The sequence below is a fragment of the Gobius niger genome (genome assembly GCF_951799975.1).
Source record: "Gobius niger genome assembly, chromosome: 18".
Lineage (NCBI taxonomy): Eukaryota > Metazoa > Chordata > Actinopteri > Gobiiformes > Gobiidae > Gobius > Gobius niger.
Window position 1 is genome coordinate 28,818,964 of NC_136869.1, and position 26,533 is coordinate 28,845,496.

A 26,533-nucleotide genomic window follows, 5' to 3' on the forward strand; every position below is an offset into this window, starting at 1 on the left:
AATAGGCAGAGGTCACACCCTTAACCCAGTAGTGACACCTATAGGCCAGGTGGTACATTTTGGCCACTACACGAACCATACTTTGCTAAGCCCAAGAAGAAGTTCATAATTGTACATTACTCTATGCTGCTCTTTATTGTGGGTAAATGCAATTTTGTTTGAATTGTTGACATTGACAGTCAAGTAAATACATGTTCTTGCACATTTTAATGTTTTTATTCAAGAGACTTGAAAACTCAGCAATGGAAGATATTAGCTAAAACCCAACATCTATAATTTGACAATATTTTGGTGATTCAGAACATGCACAAATACTTGTATCTTTGAGGTTCAAGTATCAAAAAAAGATAAACTGACCACACAATCACAAAAGTCCCAACCAGAAGTTTGAATCAACTTTTTTTCTAAGATTAAAAAGTACACATTGTCTCAATTGCTACAAAAAATATAGATTTCTCTAATAAACCTTTGAAAATGTGTTCTTTTTAAGGTGAACATGAGAACTATAATCACTATCAACACTTTTTTTTACAATGTTGAAAAATATCTACACAGGGCATTGCGGATCACTGATTGTTGTTGATAATCAGCACATCAGTCTGGAACAGCTTGAACCTCTTCCTCCGCTTCAGTGTCTCCATTCAAATAGTCCTCATTATGCATTTCCACGAAGTTGTGTAAAACACAACATGCCGAAACAATTCCACTCAGAAATGTAATGTGGGCATCACATGTCTTTAACAGGCAACGCCATCGTCCTTTAAGGCGCCCAAACGCACGCTCAACTGTCATGCGAGACTGACTCAGCTTGAAGTTGAAGTTGATCTGGTCTGCTGTAACTCCTGCTCCCTCTGGATAAGGTTTCATGAGCCGTGGGAGAAGTGGATATGCGGAGTCTCCCAGCAGAACCAGTGGCACATCAACATCTTCAAATGTTTCTGTCCAGTCCGTGAATAAAGTGCCATTAATCCCTCTTTGACACAAAGAAGACAGGGCAAACACACGTGCATCGTGTATTTTGTCTGCACGACCCACGTTAATGTCCCAAAATCTCATGCGATGATCTACTACAGCCTGAAGAATAATAGAGTAGTCCCCTTTCCGGTTGTAGTAGGAGGCAGAGTTCTCTGATGGTGCACGTATTTTAATATGTGTACCATCAATGGCACATGCCACTTGAGGGAAAGGCCATTTGTCTCTAAACCCCTGTACAATAGTTCTTATTTCTGGTGCAGTGGAATGCTGAATGTACTTTGGTTTCAGGACAACGTTGATTACCAGTAGTTACCACCTCTTGAATGATGAGGCAACAAGTGGAAAGTCCTACACCAAATAGATGTGAAATAGACCTATATTCAAGGTTGGTGGCTAGCCTCCAAATACATATTCCAACTCTAAGTTCAACCGGCACAGCCTGCCTGTATTTGGTGTTTTGACGGGTCAACAAGGGATGAAGCATGTTGCATAGAGTGCTGGAAGTAGCTCTTCGCATTCTGAAGTTTGCGCTCCACTCTACATCTGTCCAGCTGTGAGTCGCCAGGCCTTTTGTAGGTCCACACACTCCTATGAAAGCATACAAAAAAAAGATGAATCCACTCATAGAATGTACATGTAGGTAAAGTATTGTCATGGTATAATGAGAACAAAGTGGTGTAGTACACCATGTTTTTATGTACTGTATATAAATGTATATAGGTACAGTGACAACATTGTGTGACATTGTTCTACGTTTTTAAGTATTGCTGTTATTTAGATTATAGAGTAGTCAACATAAAACTTTTGGTATTACAAGAATCAATAACTCATAGTGAATTACTGAGGATCCCCCATCGTTTTGCCTTTGTTAGAACAACAGCAGTAGTTGTGCTTGCTACACAAAGCAATGTTGATAAAAAATAGCCGCAAACACGAGCAGGAGAGCAAAGTTCATCTTTAAGGAATAAACAAAGTGTTTTCTTCCGGGATTTTTCCCTCTTCACATGCTGCGCCAATCAGCTTTCAACTAAGTCACCCAAAACACGGTATTTTGTAAATAGCGCCGCCACATGAGTGGGGGGATATATAACATCTCCAGTGGTTGGCTCGTTTGCAAAAAACACTGGTGTGAATGACAACCAAACTAGTTGAGAATTGCAACATTGTAATAACTTTTGGGCCCAACCGAACCACTTTACCGGACCAACAGGTGTGAAAGCACCCTCAAAGACGCTTTACATGGGGGATAAAACAAAACCAAAAGGGGGGTTTAGGAAAAAGCTAGTTTGAACGGGTGGGTTTTGATACTGATTTGAAGGTTGGTAGTGAGTCAGAGTTTCTAATGGGCTGTGGGAGTGAGTTCCAAAGGGTGGGGGCGGCGATGGCGAAGGCTCGGTCCCCCAAGGTCCGGCGGTTAGTGCGGGTGATGGGAGTGAGGCGGTTGGAGTCGGCTGAGCAGAGGGAGGGATTTGTAGGTGAGGAGGAGGAGCTTGTACTGAATACGATATTGAACGGGGAGCCAGTGGAGCTGTTGGAGGATGGGTGTGATGTGTTCTCTGGATCGGGTGTGGGTGAGGAGGCGGGGCAGCAGAGTTTTGGATGTTTTGCAGTTTTTGGAGATGATGGTGGGAAGTCCGTCGAGAAGGCTGTTGCAGTAGTCGAGTCTGGAAGTGATGAATGCGTGGATGAGGATTTCAGCTGTAGACTGGGTAAGGGAGGGGCAAAGGCGGGAAATGTTGCGGAGGTGGAAGAAGGACGTTTTAGTGATGTTATTGATGTGTGTTTTGTTTGAGAGGGTGGAGTCCATTATGATACCGAAGATTGCGTACAGAGGGGGAGGGGGTGACATTGTGACCGTCGATGAGGAGGGTAAAGTTCTGGACAGAGGGGAGGAGAGATTTGGGGCCGGTAATGAGGAGTTCTGTTTTATTGCTGTTGAGTTTGAGAAAGTTATTGTCCATCCAGGTTTTGATATGGGAGATGCAGTCAGTGATGGTGGAGAGGATAACCGGGTGATGGATTTGGTGGAGATGTAGAGCTGGGTATCGTCGGAGTAGCAGTGAAAGTGGAGTCCATGTTGGCGGATGATCTGACCGAGGGGAAGCATGTAGATGGTGAAGAGGAGGGGGCCGAGCACGGAGCCTTGGGGGACACCGTGGGTGACGGGGGAAGTGTGGGAGTAACAGTTGTTGACAGAGATGAAGTGATGACGGTCGGAGAGGTATGAGGTGAACCAGAGGAGATGCCAATTGATTTCAAACGGTGGAGGAGGATGGTATGGTCTATTGTGTCGAATGCAGCGGAGAGGTCGAGGAGGAGGAGGATGGATATGGAACCAGCGTCTGCGGCGAGGAGGAGGTCATTTGTGACTTTGAGAAGTGCTGTTTCTGTGCTGTGATGTGAACGGAATCCGGATTGAAATATTTCGAAGAGCTGAAACGAGTGGAGATGTTGGTGGAGTTGGGTGATGACTGTGTGTTCCAGAATTTTTTGAAAGTAACGGGAGATTGGAGATGGGTCTGAAATTGTCCAGGTTGTCAGGGTTGAGGCCGGGTTTTTCCAGGAGGGGTGTGATAGAGGCAAGTTTGAGCTGGGATGGGACTGATTCAGAGACAAGGGAAGTGTTGATGATGCTGGTGATGAGTGGGATGAGAGTGGGTATGCAGGTTTTGAGGAGGGGAGATGGGATCGGGTCAAGCTGGCAGTTGGAGAATTTCATGGTTGAGAGGAGTTTGGGGGTGTCAGAGGGAGCCAGTGGAGAGGAGGAGGAAAGGTTATGGAGTGTGAGTGGGGTGAGTTCATGTTCGGAGGGAGGAGAAGCGGAGGAAGTGGATTTTGGAATGGTAGGAAGACAGAAAGTTACTGCATTTGTCTGTAGTGAATGTGGAGGTTATATTGTCCTTGGGTTTGGTCAGTTTTGCAAATGTGGAGAATAGTGTACGGGGGTTGGAAGAATTAGAGTGGATGAGTTGTGAGTAGAAGGTGGACCGGGCAGTTTTGAGAGCGGAGTTGTATGTGGTTGTAGCGTGTTTGTAGGCTTTGGCATGGACAGTGAGACCGGATTTTCTATGGAGCTGTTCAAGTTGCCTTTTTTGTTTTTTGAGAGTGTGGAGATCTGGGGTACCAAGGGGCGGAGGTGGAGAAGGAGACTGAGGCAGTTTTGAGGGGGGCTATTTGGTTGAGGCAGGAGGAGAGTGTGTGGTTGTAGAAGTTGACGAGATCAGAGGCAGTTGGATCTGAGGGGAGCAAAGAGCTGGTGATGGCATGAGATATGGAGGAAGAGAGAGAGATGGGACTGATTGATTTCAGGTTTCGAAATGTAATTGATCTTGTGTGTTTGGCGGTGGAGGTGGGGGCAATGATGTCCAGGGTGATGGCCAGATGATCAGAGATTGTGAGGTCGGTCAGTGACAGGTTCTGTATGGTGAGGGAGGGTGTGGAACAGACCAGGTCCAGGATGTGTCCATGATTGTGTGTAGGGGAAGTGACGTGCTGGGCGAGGTTGAGGCAGTTTAAAATGTCCAAGAAGTCTGATGTGAATTTAGATGTAGGGGAGTCAACATGAATGTTGAAGTCACCAAGGAGGAGAACGTACGGAGAGATGGAGGACAGCTGAGTTACAAAATCTGTGAAATCCGAGAGAAATGATGGGCAGGGTTTGGGAGGGCGGTAGATGACTGCAGCAGTGAGTAATTGGGAACCGGGAAGTCTGAAAGCCAAGTATTCAAATGAAGATACAGCTGGGATGGTGATGGGGCGGAGGGAGATGTCGCTACGGTGGACGACTGCGATGCCACCTCCTCGCCGGTCCAGACGGGCGTTGTCGGTGTATGAGTATCCAGGTGGGGTGGTCTGATTTAATGCAATGTAGTCCATGGGTTTGCGGCAGGTTTCAGTGAGACAGAGTAAATCCAGTTTATTGTCGATGATGAAATCACAGAGGAGCAGCCTTTTATTGTTGAGTGATCTTGTATTGAAGAGTGCTGATGTGAAATTAATGATTCAGATGTTATTTGGCTAAATTAGAGCCCAGAGAGCGAGGTTTAGCGCGTTGACCGGTTGAACACGGGCGCTGCTGGTGCGGAGCAGTTTTCCAAAACTCACGCACCATCAGCTTCATCCTCCGCTTTACAAACATCCACAACTGAACTGGTGTTCCTTACCTGAAAGTCGCTGGTCAAGCCCTTTGCACCGGTGAAGGCACCGGGGAACACAGGCGGACCACGAACAGTCCTGCTTCTGCTCGGGATAATCCGAGCAAAAGTCCAAAAACACGATGCACACTGTCCTTGGGCTTCATTTTGAAAAATCTGTCCGTCCAATGATGAGCCTCCTGTTTACAATGTTTACCTTTTTACAGAGCCATGTTTCCATTTGAGCCTGCGCTGTAGGAGATGATGGTACTGGAGCCGCAGGCACACTGCTACGCAATGTGGTGCAAACTCACCGCAGAGCGACGCCAATGCGGCGCGGATAATGCCGAAAAATATATACTTTTATGGAAAATGAGGCGCAGGTCAGATTTTATTGTTTGGCCCCCGGGCCGATATTTAGTAGGCCCGACCTAGTCTTTTTATTGCATCGCATGTGCGTGAAAATAACAATATTGCAATCATTAACTTTTTTTTTTTTTTTTTGGCCATGCAAGGTGGGGGAACCGTCCCCGCCCACTTTAACCCCTGCCTAGTCACCAGGGGAATATAAGTAAGTTTCACTGAAAACGGCCCCTTCTGACCAAAAAGCTGAGAAAACAATTAGAAGAATTAGAAATCTGATCTTATCAAGCAGAACTGTGACTTTGACGCGAATATTTAGTGCTTTAGTGACAGCTCAAACATCTGAACAGTGTGTGTGTGTGTGTATGTGTGTGTTCTCCCTCGCACACACACACATACACACACACACATACAAACATACACACACACAAACATACACACACACACACACACACACACACATACACACACACGCACACACACACACATACACACATACACACACACAAACATACACACACACACACACACACATACAGACACACACACACACACACACACACACATACAGACACACACACACACACACATACAGACACACACACACACGCACATACACACACACACACACACGTACACACACACGTACACACACACGCACACATACAGACACACACATACACACACACACACACACATACACACACACACACACACACGCACACATACACACACACACATACACACACACACACACACACACACACACACACACACACACACATACAGACACACACACACACACGCTCGCACACACAGAGAGAGGCAGAGGAGAGAGCTGAGGCGAGGATGGAGAGAGGCAGAGGCGCAGACAGAGATTTGCCCTGATCCCAGAGCAGAGCTGAACAAATCCTTTGTGTCCCAAACAGCTGCACGTCCTGTTTACCTCAGCCCGTCTCCGTCTGTTTGTCCACTCCCCTCCAGCCGCTGTCACATCGCTCATCACATGTCTAGCACCTTCACTGTGGTTAAAGAACCATGGTTTGGTATTATTTATGTGTCCTGTGAAGACACACTGCCTTAATCTCACGTTAGAGGCTTTTTGTGCCACTTTTTGACAGCTGTAAATAACATTGAAGATTCATATTTTTTCAAACTTTTTTCAGATAATTATGTTAATCACTTCAGTTCTGCACAAAGCTGTTAAAGTTTAAAAAAACATCAAAACATTTTCCCATTTTACAGTCAATTTAAAAAAATAAAAAACACAATTGTTCATTTTCCATATAAAAAGTGATTTGGGGCAGAATTTGGATTTACATTTTAAAACACCCTTGGGTCAAAGATCAGGAACAACTTTGATTTTGATTGTTTTTTAGTTTTTCTGCCCCATTGACTCCCATTATGGCTCTTTTGTCACACTTTCAAATCTGTTTTTTTTGGGGTTATTTGTGGTTTCTTCTGATCAGAGGAGGAAACATTTGTGATTTTTACAGGTCAAACTGAATTTCGAGTATTTACCCTGAAAATGCATTTTCAGTGCATTTCTATGGGTAAACCTAATATCACAGTGAGGCTGTTTCTGTGGAGTCATGAGGCTCACGGGGGAGGAGCTTATACGGGGCATTGGGGAGGTCTGTGGGGAGGTGCTGGGGGGGTGTTGGGTATTTACTGGCCCAGGTGGACTATAGGTGTGTGGGGGATATACAACCCCTCGGTGGAGATATACAGGTGCTGCATCATATAATTAGAATATCATGAGTGCATTTTCTGTTATTCACCTTAAACTGTGAAACTAATGTATGATATGGACTCATTACATGCAAAGCGACACATGCCATGCCTTTGTTTGTTAGCATTTGGATTATTATGCTCACAGTCCATTTTTAAAATATTCCAATTTTCTGAGATTTTTAATTTGGGTTTTTTTACAAGCTGAGCCATAATAATCCAAATGCTAACAAACAAAGGCATGGCATGTGTCACTTTGCATGTAATGAGTCTATATCATACATTAGTTTCACAGTTTAAGGTGAATAACAGAAAATGCACTCATGATTTTCTACTACTGTACAGTGTTCATTTCGTCGACTAAAATATTTTGTCTTAATTTTAGTCAAAGTGATATTTTTGTGACTAAAATTGGACTAAAACTAAATTAAAAGTTTCTCATGAGACTAAAACTGTGACTAAAATGTCGAGATATTTTAGTCGACTAAAACAAGACTAAATAAAAATGAAAGGGAGAGACTAAAATCATCCAAACTTCTATTGAGCGTCTGAAAGAGCCTCAGATCATGTAAATTCTCTGTTAAAGGATCAGCTCTGAGCTTTGTTCATGTGGAGCAGAAACATGAAGCAGAGGAACAACATTAAATATGATTATAATGAAGATTATCAATGCAAAGTCCACTAAATTCGTCTTAAATTTAGTCGACTAAAACTAGACTAAAATTGAAGATATTTTTTTGACTAAAACTAGACTAAAATCGAATTACATTTTTGTCAAAAGACTAAAACTAAATTAAAATATGTTGTCAAAATGAACACTGCTACTGTACTGGCCTGCAGTGGTGTGGGTGTGATGGGGGGGTCTGGGGGGTGTTGAGCGGGTGTTGGGGATATACTGGCCTGGAGCGGGGTGTAGGTGTGATGGCAGATGTTGGGACTGTGTGGGTGATTGTACTGGTCTGGGGTGGGGTGTAAGGGTGTTGTAGGTGGGGGTTGTGGGATTTTGGGGTGGGGTGTAGGTGTGTTGGTGGGGTGGTGTTGGAGGTGTGTGGGGGATATTCTGTCCTGGGGAGGGGTGTATCTGTGTTGGGGGTGTGTGGGGGATGTACTAGCCCGGGGCGGGGTGTGTGTGTGTTTGGGGGATGTGTGTGTGTGTGTGTGTGTGTGTGTGTGTGTGTTTTTTAGTATCTGTGTTTAGGCGTGTTTTATAAAGAGCTGCTTGGTTACAGCCATATCTGTGAACATGTTTGTCAACAAAAACACCTGACAACTACCCCCATCATGGAGAACCACCCCCAACTCACTAACCCTCAACACCCCCCAGCACCTCCCCAGAGACCTCCCCGACGCCCCGTATAAGCTCCTCCCCCGTGAGCCTCATGACTCCACAGAAACAGCCTCACTGTGATATTAGGTTTTCCCATTTTCCCATTTTCCACTGAAAATGCATGTTCAGGGTAAATACTCCAAATTCAGTTTGACCTGTAAAAATCACAAATGTTTCCTCCTCTGATCAGAAGAAACCACAAATCAGATTTTAGAGTGTGAACAAGTTAGTTTAGAATGGGAGTCAATTGGGCAGAAAATGTGAAAACTCAACTTTACATAAAAACAAAAAAATATTGAAAATCAAAGTTGGCACAAAAAGCCACTAACGTAAGATTAGGGCAGTACATTTGTACAGGGGCATCAATGACCAATATAACATTTTAAAGTAATATTTTGAAAATGTTGGTCAAAACACGTTTTGTAACAAAAAAATATTGAAATATCTCAAATATGGAAAAAGTTATGGCCAAAAATTGCACAATGTGGCACTACATGCCCCAACCGCTTTGCTTTATTTGTTGCTTTTTTTATGCTTTTTCGTCAGGTTCTTGTCGCTCCTGCATCACTTTTTAGTCGTGTTTTTGTCACTTTTTTCAAGAGGCTTTTAGATTTGGAGAAAAACATTGACTTTGTCTCTAAGAAAGCCCTTGTAGGTAAAGTCCGTTTCCCATGTCTCTCCTTGTGGGGTGAGTCTCTGCACCGGTGACGTCACTCTCCCGCCCCGCTCTGAAACCACCTAACCCACAGTAATTACCTCTTACCCAGGAGCTGTCCGACCGGTCGGACCGGCCCGGCAGAGCGCCGCCCCTTCTCCTTACGGTGTGTGGAGCGAATACCCGGCCGGGACACACACACAAAGGAGCGGAGGATGAGATAGGACGCCCTCACCAGCACATCCACAGACGGGACAGAGCAGCAAACAGGTATCTGTCATGTCATTAGGACCATTGGTTTGACTGGACCTCAGTCAAAGCAAAGAATTCTACATTATTATTCTTACAGCGGATACATCTGTGAAGGGTAGTTGATCAGTGAGATCATGAGACATATGTGTAGATTACACATGTTCTTTGTTTTTAGGGCAAAATGTTCTGAAAGAAAAACCTAAAAATTGAAGAAGAATATAGTTTTCCTTAAGGCCTTAAAAGTCCTACAGCCAAATTTTGTCTAGGTTTTTGTACATACTTTTACCACCATCTGAGCATTAGACAAAATGATAAGCATGAACACAATATATATTATATTTAAGATTTTGGACAGTGTTTGTGATGAGTATTTCTGACATACGTGAGAAAGTCATAATGTTCTCTCCTGTAGAAGCTCCATCAAGTCATTATTACAGGAGCCTGTCTTCTCTTCACAATATCTGCCGGTAGGTTTAGAAATATCAAAGCAGAATGTGACTCGAATTCTGTAAAATAAAATAATTCGGATAAAAAAAAGAACAAATCTCTGTTGGGCTGCATGCTACGAGACAAAATGACAATATTCGATAACTTCCTAAAATATGGCACATATATAAGTGCGATATTTGCCTGAACCATTTCCACTCCGTCAAATTAGAAAAAAACAAACGGCAGCAAGTTTTCTGCAATTTGTATCAAAGCAAGTTGTTTAACAGAAAGAATAAAAAAGGACCCAACATTTGGTTAAAATTGAACCAAATTAGGCAAATCAGAAACAAAACTGAACTTTAAGACATTTTTCAGTAATTGTGTGTTTTTGTTTTCCCAGTCAGATGCACGATGTATTGCACACTGCATTGCCTAGTATTGCGTTACTTTGTGGATGTATTGTATGAGAATAAGAGCTTCTAAACCATTATGGCCTGTGAATGACAGCACACCCTTTATTGTACTGGACTTGGGGATCAGTGACTCTGGAATAAGCCGTCAGCATGTGGACTAAGATACACGTCATGTGCTCTCACTATGATGAAGGTGAACGTGTGAGCAGCACAGCGACTGTAGGGCGTGGCACAATGCTTTACTCTGCACATACTTCTATATATGTGTACTACTACCAACACTACGACTACTCCTGCTGTTACTAACTCATACTGTTATTACTGCTACATACTTCTATATGTGTGTACTACTACCAACACTACGACTACTCCTGCTGTTACTAACTCATACTGTTATTACTGCTACATACTTCTATATGTGTGTACTACTACCAACACTACGACTACTCCTGCTGTTACTAACTCATACTGTTATTACTGCTACATACTTCTATATGTGTGTACTACTACCAACACTACGACTACTCCTGCTGTTACTAACTCATACTGTTATTACTGCTACATACTTCTTTATGTGTGTACTACTACCAACACTACGACTACTCCTGCTGCTACTAACTCATACTGTTATTACTGCTACATACTTCTATATGTGTGCACTACTACCAACACTACGACTACTCCTGCTGTTACTAACTCATACTGTTATTACTGCTACATACTTCTATATGTGTGTACTACTACCAACACTACGACTACTCCTGCTGTTACTAACTCATTCTGTTATTACTGCTACATGCTTCTATATGTGTGTACTACTACCAACACTACGACTACTCCTGCTGTTACTAACTCATACTGTGATTACTGCTACATACTTCTATATGTGTGTACTACTACCAACACTACGACTACTCCTGCTGTTACTAACTCATACTGTGATTACTGCTACATACTTCTATATGTGTGTACTACTACCAACACTACGACTACTCCTGCTGTTACTAACTCATACTGTTATTACTGCTACATACTTCTATATGTGTGTACTACTACCAACACTACGACTACTCCTGCTGTTACTAACTCATACTGTTATTACTGCTACATACTTCTTTATGTGTGTACTACTACCAACACTACGACTACTCCTGCTGTTACTAACTCATACTGTTATTACTGCTACATACTTCTATATGTGTGTACTACTACCAACACTACGACTACTCCTGCTGTTACTAACTCATACTGTGATTACTGCTACATGCTTCTATATGTGTGTACTACTACCAACACTACGACTACTCCTGCTGTTACTAACTCATACTGTTATTACTGCTACATACTTCTATATGTGTGTACTACTACCAACACTACGACTACTCCTGCTGTTACTAACTCATACTGTTATTACTGCTACATGCTTCTATATGTGTGTACTACTACCAACACTACGACTACTCCTGCTGTTACTAACTCATACTGTGATTACTGCTACATACTTCTATATGTGTGTACTACTACCAACACTACTACTACTCCTGCTGTTACTAACTCATACTGTTATTACTGCTACATACTTCTATATGTGTGTACTACTACCAACACTACGACTACTCCTGCTGTTACTAACTCATACTGTTATTACTGCTACATACTTCTATATGTGTGTACTACTACCAACACTACTACTACTCCTGCTGCTACTAACTCATACTGTTATTACTGCTACATACTTCTATATGTGTGTACTACTACCAACACTACTACTACTCCTGCTGCTACTAACTCATACTGTTATTACTGCTACATGCTTCTATATGTGTGTACTACTACCAACACTACGACTACTCCTGCTGTTACTAACTCATACTGTTATTACTGCTACATACTTCTATATGTGTGTACTACTACCAACACTACGACTACTCCTGCTGTTACTAACTCATACTGTTATTACTGCTACATACTTCTATATGTGTGTACTACTACCAACACTACTACTACTCCTGCTGCTACTAACTCATACTGTTATTACTGCTACATACTTCTATATGTGTGTACTACTACCAACACTACGACTACTCCTGCTGTTACTAACTCATACTGTTATTACTGCTACATACTTCTATATGTGTGTACTACTACCAACACTACGACTACTCCTGCTGTTACTAACTCATACTGTGATTACTGCTACATACTTCTATATGTGTGTACTACTACCAACACTACGACTACTCCTGCTGTTACTAACTCATACTGTTATTACTGCTACATACTTCTATATGTGTGTACTACTACCAACACTACGACTACTCCTGCTGTTACTAGCTCATACTGTTATTACTGCTACATACTTCTATATGTGTGTACTACTACCAACACTACGACTACTCCTGCTGTTACTAACTCATACTGTTATTACTGCTACATACTTCTATATGTGTGTACTACTACCAACACTACGACTACTCCTGCTGTTACTAACTCATACTGTTATTACTGCTACATACTTCTATATGTGTGTACTACTACCAACACTACGACTACTCCTGCTGTTACTAACTCATACTGTTATTACTGCTACATACTTCAATAGAATAATGAACTGAAACTGTTCACAAACAACTTGGCCTTTTTGATGACTCCCATAATGTCTGGATTAATAACACACACCTAGACAAACCACATATGTCTTAAAGGGACTATATAGAGTTTAACGATGTTAAAACTAAGTATTTCCGCCCCCTACATGTTCCAGCCATGTCCTCATGTGTAGACTGAGCTCAGACCTGTTCATCATAACTGCCTCTAAAATCCTGCCCTGTCACTCAGAAGGTGTTACTTCGGGTCTGAAGTGCCGTCCTGCACGAGCTTAATATAGAGACTGCAGTTACGCATAAGGCCTGAGGTGGCAGTAGTGAGCATCTAGTCCCTTTAAGAAAATGACAAAAACTACTACTACTGCTACTGGGGCGGCAGCGGTTAGCGCTCTCGCTTCACAGCTAGAAGGTCCGGGTTCGATTCCCACCTGCACGGGGCCTTTCTGTGTTTTTTTTTCATGTTCTCCCCGTGTCTGCCTAGGTTTCCTCCGGTTTCCCCTACCACTAAAAACATGTCCAATAGGCCAGGATGAATGAGTGTATGGTGAATGTATGGTGGTTGGCGCAGACGTGTGCAGTCTCCCCCAGGGGAAACTGAAGCTACAAACGTAGTTTACACCCCCGAGTGTGGAGTGAATGTACAATTGTCTGAGTGTCTGTGAAAGGCGCTATATAAATAAAGATCTTCTTCTACTGCTACTGCTGCTGCTTCTATCCCATATAGTGTAAAGACCTTTACTATGTTTATTATCATGTCTGACCATGAACGTAGCTTAGCGTAAACACACAACCTCTTACTCCCCACTTTAACTAAGTGCTTTTTTTCGCCGCATTTTTATCCCATTGAAGCGCTTTGCTTGTGTTTTTGTCTCTTTTTAAAATCTCTTCTTCGTTGTGTTTCGTAGTTTTCGCGTTTTAATCATGTTTTTGTTGCTTTTCTCATTCCTTTTTTGACACTCTTTGTCTTGGGTTCGACAGTTTCTCATTGCATTTTTGAGGCTATTTTGTTGCATTTTGTCATGTTTTTGTCACGTTTTTTATCGCTCTTTATTTTGCTTTTTCATCCTCGTTTCCGTTGCTATTTTGACACTTTTTTCATGGAGCTTTTAGATTTGAATAAAGCCAAACTGGAGAAAATGTGCTTGGTTCAGGCGGGGGTTAAGAGGTTGTATAAATAGTATTCTGGATTATTCATAATATGCTGAGCACACGTGCACTAGACTAGGGCGGCCCAAGGTTGGGTCCACGGGTCACGTTTGATTTGGCCCTAAATGGTGCAGATAGTCGTCTTTGACCGGAGGGTTGGCGGCTCCAATCACTGCCGTTGTGTCCTTGGGCAAGACACATCACACACCTTATGTTTGCTCTGGTGTATGAGTGAGAGAGTGAATGTGGGACCAGGACACTATAGGACCGGTCACTGGCTTCACCTCCAGTGTCTGCGTGCGTTGGCGTATGGATAAGAGAGTGAATGGGTGATGAAGGTAGAAAAGCGCTGTATAAGTGGAGACCATTTACCATTTGACCACATACAGTAAACACTGAGTCACAATATGACAGGGACCTAAACCATGAACTTTGTTGATCCCCTGAGGAAATTCACACTCTACAGTTGACCCATCCTTCTGCTGCTGGGGCGATCTGTCGGCACTGTGGTCACCGGCATAGGCTAAAGGTCAGAATCACCTGGCAGGGGATTCACAGTGCCTTGGATGAAAATAACTTAAAAGAGCTTGAAATATGGAGATTTGTGCTGATATTTACAACCGCTTACAACCGTGTTTTCTTTTACCTTTGACTTTGATGTCTTATTTTAAGTGTATATGTTAATTTTAAGCATTTTAAGCTGAATCATGCTTGTTCTATTGGCAATCTTAAATCAGGAATTAATCTAAAGTAAGATGGTGTTTTTTTCATTGCACCTATTGTACATGTTTTAGTGCAAACTCGGGGCCTTCTTGCTGTGAAGCACAAGTGCTAAACGCTGTGCCACTGTAGTCTTGTATAACTCTTTTCCAAAGCGGCTCTACAATGTCGTGCATTGTTCATTCACACCAAACTTGGTGATAGAAAGCTGCATATGTAGCCACAACTGCCCTGGGGCAGACTTACAGTCAGCCCATGGAGTGGTCTGGCCCCAGAGTGTTGTAATCCATGAGTACGACTCCACATAGGCTGGTGGTGCAGAAGGAGGACGTCACTATGATGGAATCTTCCTGAATGGAACATGTCGGTGCAGCTCAACAGGTTGGACGTGTGAGACGTCACTACATTCTTTCATGAGGAGTTCATACTAATACAAGACTTTGGTCCTCAACTGTGAGAAATGGAACGAGTTACAGGAAGGGCATCCAATGTATAAGTTACAAGTCCTGTAGGCATTATTCAGACATTTGAAACTATGCTTGTTTTATAATGTGATATAGAACACAGCTGTAACTGAACACTAACCTCCACAGACCTGAGTCAAACCCTGTCAATGCCTTTATTATATCGCTGTGATATTCAGTCCAGCTTAAAGATGACTCTGGGTCACAAAAACATCCTTTTTGTGAGGTTTCTAAAACTGTAACTGATTTAGAACATTCTTTGCAGAATGTGACCATGACCTTGCCTGTCCTGCCAAACGACCTGCTTTTTTATAGATATTTCAAAGACATGTAGTCTGGGAGCAGCATGATCTCAACGATTTCCCCGTGGGTGTGATTGACAGACGGCTTCAACCAATGAGAGCAATGTTAGAGACGTCTCAGGAACAAGCGGAAGGAAGCCTTTCCAAAAACATCCTTCGAACACTATTTCTTTCTATGATTTTAGGGATTCTTTTCTAAATGATGTAAAACAGACGAAAGGGCAGAAGAAAACAGTGTATCAGTCACCGCGCCGCCATCTTTAATGTTTGGAAGAGTGCATGGTGGTGCCAGGTGACGGCTTCCGTCTCTTGGTGCGTAACTGGACTGACGTGGGTAAAATCATGACGGTTCTTCTTTTGAACAGAAAGGAGGAGTGTCTGGCAGGCCAGGCAAACCATGACCATGTTTCTCCCTCAGCTCAGGTCTTTGAGCGAAGTGGATCATTTTAAAACTGGATTTCCCACTAAATCAGATACATTTAGTTATATTAAGATAAATGTTTTATACCAAAATATCTACTCAAATGTGAATGATGTTCCAACTCCAGTCTCAAACTGTGAACAGACAGGACGGAGACATTATGAAGACAACATTTGGATTTAGCATCAGTAGTGTCCTGTATCAGCTCACAGAGTCACAGCTCAACTGTTTATGGAAACAGCTGCGGTGGAGTCGCTCACACCTGGGCCCCCCCAACTGAAACTTTTATGTTTGACTTTACTAATCCAGACAAAGATGCTTAAATGCAGGATCATTTTATGTACGCCTGAAAATGATGAATAGCCTTAACCGTTTTCAATAGAAATGGAAAGCTCATATGTTATTAACAGTAGCTAACCTAGCTGCTCACTCTCCTCTACAAACATTTAGCAAACATTTTGTTTTGGCCAAAAACGTTGAAATTAAACAAAATCCATCTCATACGTTCCTGTCAGTCACTAATTACGTGTTTATCTGATTCAGCTGTGTCATGCGTTGCTATGGCGATGCCCACAGCGGAGTGATATCCCAGTGATTTAACTACCGGACTACGTGTGCGGTTATACCAAAATAATGCACGCTTGTTAGCACCCACCAGCCAATCAGAATCGAGTATTCACCCAGACTATGGTATAAAGTCAATTTACTGCACTCAGAAAGTGCTGTATGAATACTTATGCACGGCCCACTTTTCACTTTTCTATTTTTTGAAAAATAACAGAATCATGTATCATTTTGCTTTCAGTAAAAAAATCTGAATAAAATCTTCATGTTTAGGGTTGTAAACATGACAAAATGTGCAAAAGTTCAAGGTGTATGAATACTTTCGAGAGGCACTGTATTACTAGAAATGGAGATGTTGTGTTTTATGAACGGTTCTAAGGACTTCAGTGCTGTTCATCACTGAGCTCCCAAAATCACACATAAGGTGTATTAGAGTGTCTAGTTTCACAATAGAAAACCAACAGCAAAACAATGTTTTCTGTTTTTGGCACTCAACGCATGGGGGCGAAAAATTAATAATTTCATTTTTGGCACAGAATGTGTTGATAAACTCTATTTTTGTTCTAAATGAGCTCTTGCCACTTGTGGTTTTGGAGAAAAGCAGTTTAGCAAATAGCACAGGGAGTATTTCCCTCCTGTCTCACTGTGGTGTTGTTTCAGAATGGGCAGTAACCACAGCAGTGAGACGCTCCACTGTAACCGCTACCTGAACGGACAGGGCCCACTCCCGCTGGAAGATGCCGGTGAGGCCCAGAGCGGGACCGCCTAAATCTGTCTCTTCACTTTGGTCATTCATAACCATGTCCGTGTGTCTCCTGTGCGTGTAGCTCGTACGGGCCCCGCCCCCATCAGCACACAGCCGCCAGGACAGATGACCTGGGTGGTGCTGCACAGGGACCTGCCGGGGTTTCCTCATGACAACACCCTCCAGGTCAACTTCACCTTCCCCGATGGAGTCCAGACGGTAAGAGACAAGGGCATGCTGGGTAATCAGACGTGCCAGGACGGGTCCCACTAAGCTGCTGCACATCAGATAAATGAAATAAACATAAGCATGGATTCTATGTTGGGGCTCATGGTATGTATTTAATTGGACTGTTAATCACAGTGGAGACATTAATAAAGTTATACCAGAGTATTTCATATCAATTCCCCAAACAACAACTTTCACATGTCGCTTCTCATTGACAGCGTCTGCAGTACAAGGCCCAAACACAAAGCATGTTCACCTAAAGCCTGCACTGAAGCGCTTGATGCAACCTTTGGAATGTGCTTCGACACAATTCTTTATACATCATCTGTGACTGCACAGGGGCGCACTTCTCCAAACATGTGTTTACACTGATATGCGGCGGCACAGTAGCACAGTGGTTAGTGCATTTGGTTCACAGTTGGAAGGTCCGGGTTTGATTCCCACCAGGGCAGGGCCTTTCTGTGTGGAGCTTCCATGTTCTCCCCATGTCTGTGTGGATTTCCCCTATCACTAAAAACATGTGCAATAGGTGAGTCCTCCAGCCAGCACTGCCACTGCTCCCAGCAGCCTCGAAGGAAGGGTCAAATGCAGAGGACAAATGTCGTTGTGCAGTGTTGTATAATGACCAAACAAACTTTACCTTTACCTTTACAGATACACCTGCACTTTAGGCTCCACTATCTCAAACTAAGCCCCTGCTTAAAGTTATGTTTACCATCGAAATGACAGAGACAGAGACTCGGAAAATAGCTTTTACATTTATACCCAAGAGTTTAAGTTAAGTTAAAAAACATTTAGTTTTTTTACTTTTTGTTGCCCCCTTTTGTCGATTTCGTCTTTGTTTTTCAAAATTTAATTACATATATACATATACATATATATAATATATATGTATATATATATTATATATATATTTTAGTCTACTCTTGTTTGTCACGTTTTTGATGCATTTTTTCTGAGAGGCTCTTGGATCTGGGTGATGCCGTGCTGGGGGCGGTTTTGGTCGGTTCTGGAGTCAGGTCTGCATGAGAATAAACCATATGTGGATAAACAATGCCTATTATCATTATTATTCAACCTTTATCTGTTTTATCTATTATGCATTGTTAGTTTTGATTGTTTACTACTTCTGGAATTATTTTATGTTGGTATTGGTATGGATGTGCGCCCGTGAATGTGTGTGGATGTGTGCATTGTATTTGTGCCACCCCCCCCCCCTCCCTCTTGTTTTTTGGAAACCCATTCTGAAAAGAAAAATAATGTTAAAAGAAGAAAGGTTAAACAAAATTTGAGTCGCAAAAAACAACAACATTTTGGTCACAACATCCTGTTTGGTTTAGGAAGGTTATGTTTCTATGTAATGTTACACTGAGCGACCCCAAAGGCCCACAGACTGGAAGGAGCAGACCTTTGGTTCACATCAGGGGTAAACAAACGAGGAGACTCGCTGCCTGCAGGAACCTTTGGGGGGACAGCAACACTACAAATATATAGAACAAACATTAATATCACAAAAGTGGTCGCCCGCCTCACAACGCCCAACCCATAGATGTAATAAAGATGAGGGGGTCCCATTCAGCCCCACTCATTGTAAAGGTTCCCGAGTTGTGTGTGGTCGCTCTATCTCCTTCTACGAAGCCTGTTCCTTAAAAGGGCAAAAAGGCGGGAAGCCCTCGCGGGGCAGGCGGAGCCTCCGCAGAGCCCCAGAGCTTGATTGACAGGCTGTCAATGCACTGAAAATGCTTCCAAATGTTGGGCTTTTAAACAAAAATCAGCATGGTTAAAATATTTCACCTACCCCAGCGTTGTCACATGGGTCATAGTAATTTTTAAAAAACTCTTTGGAGCCAGGCTTTTAAGCCGTTCTTGGGACGTTTGAAGTCCCATTTGAATCAATGCTCCCAAGTGTCTCTTGGAGTCACCCATGGCCACCAGGGGCTGGTATTACAGCAATGTCAGCTCCCCCCCATGAGGACCATAGCACACTCCAGCCTACTCACAGATTCTGAAAATAGTCTGTTTTACCACTGGCTTAACCCCAACAAACGGCCTGCAACACTCTAGGTAACCAATCAAACGGCCACAGTGAGGCACCTGATCGCCTTAGCTCAGCTGGAGCGGTCCTCAGTCTAGCGTCCATGACTCGGCTCCTCGGTGCATGAAGTCAGGGGTGAAGACCGGTGAGGAGACGGCACGGGTGAAATACTGGCCCTCATGTAGGCGGGTGCTGGTAACTCACCACTACAACTTTATTTCACATCCATTTTTTTCTCAGCAGTCTGAGCAGCGATGCCCAGACTTCCCGATCCACACACACCTCCACCAGCTGTTCAGGGGGATCCCAAGGTGACACCAGGTCAGCTCCAGCGTGTCCTGGGTCTTCCCGGGGGCCTCCTCCCAATGGGACATGTCCAGAACACCTTCCGAGGGAGGCGACCTGGTGGCAACCGAAACAAGAGGCAGTGGCTCTACACTGAACTCCTCACTCTATCTCTAAGCCCAGCCTGTATCCGCGATCTTTGGGTCATGACCCAGATCTCATGCCCGTAGGTCAGGGTAGGAATGTAGCTCCGCCAGTAAACTGAGAGCTTTGCTCCAGACTTGGCTCCCTCTTCACCACAACAGTTCGATACAGAATTCTTTATTCAGACATGATTTCCTGTAATGCGTGCAGTGTGTTTGGGACCATTTGATGTTGCACTAGTTCAGCAGAGGAGTGAGATAAATGGGTGAGGCTGAAAACTAAAGAAACCCATTGTGTAAAATCTGGATGTACAAAATACTACTTGTTTAGGTCTACTTACTGTGGTGCGTTTCTCCTCAAGAAGATACTTTTCCATAATCTCTTGAATTTATGAGCCCAATTCTGTGTCTGGACTCTTGAATCATAGATCTATCGCTCCTCTGTGTCCACAGGAGGGCCACCCCCGGCCCGGACAGCCCTACCCCAGCTTGCGCCTGTGCGCCTATTTACCTGATAGCCGCGAGGGCCGTAGGATCCTGGCCCAGATGGAGAAAGCCTTCCAACAGCAGCTCCTGTTCACAGTGTCCACAGACCTTCATGGACAGGACATGGTGTGTCCCGAGTCTGTGCCCTTCAAGACCCAGCCAGAAGGGGGCACTGTGATGTGAGCAGCACTATCACTTTGATCATGCTTGTTTCCAATCATTGTCTGATTTTTACACTCCAATTTGAGGCATTTGTTTCTCTCGAACAGTGAAGCAAAGTAGTAAAGCGGGACTTGCAAATTGGTCTTTGTAGGCACACAATTTCAACTTTTGGCAACACAATCATATTCCTCAAAAAGCTAAAGAAATCTAATGTCAAACTGAGTATTGGTATATTGTCACAGTTTTCCTAAAGGACACTCTATAGAAAACATATGTAGATCACAGAATAATGTTTCCTACTTTGCCTGAAAAGGCCAGGCATTTGATTCAGTACCTGCATCAACTTTGCCTGTTTCAGATACATGTGGGGGGAAAAGTACACGAGGTTCTCTCTGGAGCCAGTGCTCCCCTGAAAATGAGATTCTTAATGAGTGGGACTTTCCTGGTAAAATAATGGTCAACTAAAAATAGAATATACTACATACTAATACAGTATAATATAGATCATGTAGATCATGGCCTTCTGTTGCTCCATCTGCTTTTAGCAGCTGCAACAAGTTCTTTGCCTTTGAACAAGTGAGACATACTGTACCAGTGATGAACATACAGGACTGGACAAAAACAGGCATTTTGGTTCTCCACGTAACATTGCAAACATAAATATAAACACAAAGAACCATATGTGCTACATAAGTGTTTGAACCAAATGAAAACATTGTGGTGTTGTTTTAGGAACGGTTACCCCGACGAGGACTACCTGAAGACTGTGAGGAGAGCCCTGAAGGAGAGGCTCCACGAGTGACCGGCCAATCAGAGGAGAGGCTCCACGAGTGACCGGCCAATCAGAGGAGAGGCTCCACGAGTGACCGGCCAATCAGAGGAGAGGTTCCACGAGTGACCGGCCAATCAGAGGAGAGGCTCCACGAGTGACCGGCCAATCAGAGGAGAGGCTCCACGAGTGACCGGCCAATCAGAGGAGAGGTTCCACGAGTGACCGGCCAATCAGAGGAGAGGTTCCATGAGTGACCGGCCAATCAAAGGAGAGATCTAAGTGGACATTCTAATGGACTTTGTGCCAGTAGCATCTAATGTAGTTTTGTTACATGTTATTTTACAATAATGCTGTAATTTTGCTTTATTCTTATCAAATGCTATTGATCTTTTGCTTGTTATTTATGTTCCTGTACACTCATGTGAATTATGTAAATAATAAATACACTACATATTGATTTACCGTGGCCATAGCCCGGATGTTTTATTTATGTATTTATGAGCATATGAGTCTGTCTCTTTCACAGGCCAAGCAACAGTTATTTGATCTTTGCAAATGAGCCAAATCTTTTGAAAACATTTTGAACCTCACATTGGCGCACACTGCGCCAAATGGGCTGCCTCTTAAGTACACTCTGCCGTGTTCTGATTCTGATATTATATTATGATTATCCATCCATCCATCTTCTTCCACTTGTCCGTTGCCGAGTCGTGGATCACATTGCACCAGCCCCATGGCTCCTCTTACAGGTGGGGGGTCCACAGAAGGACGGCCTCATGGTTCTAACCGGGCATGTTGGTCTCTCATCAGGGGCTTCTGAACCGCTCTTTGTCTGACCCGTCATCTAGGACCTGTTTGCCCTGGGAGACCCTACCAGGGGCACGAAGCCCCCGACAACAGAGCCCCCAGGATCATTCGGGTGCTCAAACCCCTCCACCACGTTAAGGTGGCGGTTACAGGAGGGGATATTGTGATTATCTATTCATTCAAAAAAAATCTGAACATGAATCATGAAACACGCACAACACTTACATTGTAGGAGGAACCGGTACTTCTGGTTTGAATGTATGAATTTCCAGCGAGATGTTCCACGGCTGCCCAGAGGTGTTTGAAAGCTGTAATGTCCAGTTACCAAAAGACCACAGTGACGTCTCCGTCACTTTCTGTTCCAAAGTTATGTCCGAAAATCCACAATGTTGTAGATGGCGGGAGGATGGACCTCATGGGGTTCAAAGACACCTGGGTTGCCTATGCCCAGTAAAAGTCAACCCTGCCGACAGTGGAGATGAAAGTTTTATCTTTATCTTTGAAAAGGAGTGGAGTAAAAGTAATCCTGCACAGATCCTCAATAACACTACTTATAGACAGTACTTTAGCCGGTGTACTTTGTAACTGACACCTCTGTCTGACTCAGTGCTGACCAGGCCATGGTGCTGACTGTAAAAAGGATCTATTGTCTGTGCACAAAGGGGGCTCCCAGGGGCCCGGGGCCCTGATGTACGTGTGATAAGGCCCTTCTGAAGGATTGTGTATGGGTGACACGTGTCTAAAGGTCGCTGTCCCTGAATACCCCTGTCCTTTGGACCAGAGTGTCCAGAGCAGATTCTGTCCAACAAAGAGAGCAGACTGTTAGTTTGAGCCGCGTCCACAGCAGCAGCAGCACAGGTTTGCTGCTCCTGACCACAGCAGGTTCATGTGGGAGAGTGTGGGAGTGACTGAGGACACACCTGCCCCAAACACAGTCTAACTTTATGCACTTCAAACAGCACAATAGGCAACGCATATACAGGAGTACAACATGGGATTATTTAGAGCATAGGTATTGCCAACAACCTCCCAATACGATACATATCGCGATACATGTGTATTCCAATACAGAGCCCTCAAGACAATACGTATCCCGATACACATTCACATTTTTTTGTTTCTGTGAGCTCAAAGCATTAAGATACCTGAAATGCCTCTGTACAAGCCCTTATTTCATTCAGTTTGATTAATTAGAAACATAAATGGTGTTTTTGTCCGAATGTGATCTGCTGAGTCACAGGGAGGCACATGTTCTGCAGGTCACTCTTCTACACTCGGTCTGTGTTTGGAGCCGCTCGATCTTGTCACGTGAAGCGTGCATGGATGTGTCATCTTTAACTCCTGACTCCCCAAACCTATTCAAATCCATACTGCTCCCGTATTTCTCCTTGAATTTGGCTGATGGCACAGCGCAGCACTAATGGTGTGGCTTCTCTTCTTCTCCTGGCAGCGTGTGCAGCTTACTGCCGCCACTGGCAGAAATGTGTACTGTGCTGCCAGGCAAAGCTTTCCTAGCGCCTGTTTCTGCAAATAACAATGTATTAAAACAACCGGATTAAGTACTGATACTACAGCCACCATATCGATACGTGTAGTGTCATGAAGCCCCCAACAATATATTACTGTATGGATTTTTTTTTAGCACTATTATTTTATTTGAGCTCATGTTGAAGCAAATGTAACTGCAAAATGCCCAAACACCCTCACTGTCAATCTCCTGATGGAGCAAAAAAGATATAGTTATGTTGTAGTTAACGCTCTGGTTACACTTATATAAGCCCAAAAATAAAATCTTCACTTATTCTATTGAGTTGAGGTTACAGTAAAGTGGCAATAGGGTCTTTCCAAGCAGAGGGAGACCTCAGAACCTTCTCCTCTTCTATATAATGTCTTTTCAATGATTGTATATTGCTCTGTTGGTATGGTTGTGTCAATGTACATTCGGCCTGTATATGTACTCTTAAATCCATGTGGAAAATATCATACTGATGTTGGTTTAACCATCGAGATGGAAGGAGCTCAGTGCAATGAAGCAACACCTGAATGTTTCATCAGACTCCGACACTGTAACGGAGAGCAAGTGTAAAAGCAGTAGAAAATTCAAAATCATCTGAAATGATTCACCTGAGCATTGGCTTTTGGAAAATACAAAACAAAAAAGTCCTTTATGTTTATGATGCAACATTAGCAGGTTAAATGATCAGTTTGGAAAATTCTGTTCTGATCAGAGAAATGTTTATGTGTGTGTGATACAAAGGAACATATGAAATGCATATACGCATAAGTGATGTTGAAAATTAATACCAGAGGCAATATTCCTTTAAGCAGAAATAATGACAATAACACATGAATACTTTATGCATCTTAAATATTCTTGTCACACCCAGACTGAGACTTCCCTGCTCTCACATCTTCTATTGAGGCACTTTGCCGTCTTTAAAGCCCATCAGGCCCCAGTGTCCTCCAATCTGCCCCCGTTCCCTTCTAAATGAAAGCGCCTAATGAAAACGTGCTGTGCCTCGTTTGTCATTTGGCGCCTCACCCTGTACCTGCGCCTCGCTTTTCTTCACAAATTGGGATTATGCAAACAATGTCTTTACGGGCTGACCAACCGAGAAAGCAAAGACCATGCCTTCCCTTGTCCCGGCGTTTAAGCCGCTCCCGGGGCTATGCGGTGGACTGCGTGGAGACCACTTTGCAGCGGAGGAGACGGCGATATTGCGCGGGGCCCGAAGACAGATTTGACAGGTGCGATGGGCTGCCAGCGCGCGACGGATGGAGCGTCCAGGAGAAAGTGCTTTAAGAGAAAGAGCTCGGGTGAGAGCGGACAGCCCTGATCAAATTAGACTTTATTGTGGGCGCGCGGACCTGCCTCTTAATCCGGTTTGAGGGGAGCGGCGGCGGAAAAGTTCACGCCAGGCAATATGAACTGATGCTTTTGGAAAAGGGGGGGGGGGTCAGGACAAATAGAGTCATCGGAGTGCTGAAAGGCAGCGCTAGAGCTGATTCCCGGACTCTGCTGCTTTTGTTAGATTTGATACTTGGGGCTGAGGGGCCGGCAGACAGACTGCAGCTCCCAGGGGCCCCTCACAGTGTTTGAGATGAGGACAGGCTGAGAGGAGCTCAGGGACTGGGGCGGGTAAACGTCCAAGGAACAGTCACACGCCGATTTATCACAAGAGACGTGGCAGTTCTGTTAAACAGTCACGCCTGTTTAACAGATGACATGCAGCCTTTAGTCCTGTGTCAGATGCCCTCCCATCCTCTTCTTCCTATGTCAGTCTGGGGGTCGGCATTAGGATACTCAGTCATGTGACAGCTATTGACACGCAAACGGGTAACCGGCACATGACTGCTACAGCGTGGCGTGGTTGCGTTCCGGTCGCCTGGTTGCGCCTGGAATGTAACTTGGCAGTGACGCTACATGAGGTTGACAGATTTTACGGGTCCAATAAAATCTTTTTCCTTCGACGCACCCATAGTGTGGTTTTTTGATGAGTTGGTACATGAACCAATCACAAGTCATGAGAGTAAAACATCATACATATATCCATTATATATCCCTGCCCTATAGCCATTAACCTTAAGGATAGTGGGCTGGTGCCTAATCTTAATACATCTATGTTCCACCACTTCTATTGACGGGAGACGTAGGTACCAGGGAACATAGATGGATTTCTGGGTGACGTCACAGACAAGCTGCACGTGCAGCCGAGGAGCAAAAGGAGGAGTTGTTGTGCTCTTATTGTTCAACATCCCAAGAGGACGTTAGCCTGGCTAACGCCAGACTAAAATCACTCATTTTCTCGTAGGAGAGGGGTGATTTACAATCGTCCATAGCCGTTTATTGGGCGCTACGAATGTCTATCATGCGTCTGCACGAGGCCACAGCCAATCGCATCATCGTATGAGATGACGTATGACGTACCCACTGTAAACTTTTGAGATAAACTATTTAGAACACGGCCTAAAGCTTGATCGAAAAATACCATCATGTCTGCTGCTGTCATGTTTGATCCGTAAATTATTATTATTTTTTAATCCGTAAATAAACTACAAGCTTCCGTATATCGAATATCTCGTCATCATCTTGGTCCCTCCTCGTTCTGTGATTGGTTCTCAAATCCATGCGAAAATTTGGGCCATGGTCCCCAGGTTGTTGTGCAGTTCCAAATGATTCAAGCGCACACAGCAGCATGGAGTTAGCCAGGTTAAGAGGACGTCATCCATTTGCCAAAAATAAGAGAAGTTTGTGGATTCAGGTAATTGAAAGGGCGGATTGTGGTTCGGGTGGTCCTAACACTGGGGTGAGCGTCTGTAGCGCTCACTTCATATCCGGTAAGTGTTTGTGTCCTACAGTCATTGAAAA

At 43.8% G+C, this 26,533-nt stretch overlaps 1 protein-coding gene across 1 annotated transcript; it reads left to right on the top strand.

The window, feature by feature from the left end:
• Positions 1-9,319: 9,319 nt before the first annotated feature.
• Positions 9,320-21,622, top strand: dtx3la (deltex E3 ubiquitin ligase 3L a). Its single transcript, XM_079575987.1, has 5 exons — positions 9,320-9,454; positions 17,162-17,244; positions 17,329-17,465; positions 20,391-20,602; positions 21,318-21,622. Exons 2-5 carry the CDS (start codon positions 17,163-17,165, stop codon positions 21,385-21,387), a joined length of 501 nt encoding a protein of 166 aa, XP_079432113.1. The 5' UTR covers positions 9,320-9,454; position 17,162; the 3' UTR covers positions 21,388-21,622.
• Positions 21,623-26,533: the final 4,911 nt, after the last annotated feature.

Excerpts from the sequence above, each read along its gene's own strand:
- dtx3la (XM_079575987.1), top strand. The coding sequence starts at position 17,163 with ATGGGCAGTAACCACAGCAGTGAGACGCTCCACTGTAACCGCTACCTG. Across the intron at positions 17,466-20,390 it reads TCCCCGATGGAGTCCAGACG|GAGGGCCACCCCCGGCCCGG; the intron begins GTAAGAGACAAG and ends CTGTGTCCACAG. Across the intron at positions 20,603-21,317 it reads CCAGAAGGGGGCACTGTGAT|GAACGGTTACCCCGACGAGG; the intron begins GTGAGCAGCACT and ends GTGTTGTTTTAG.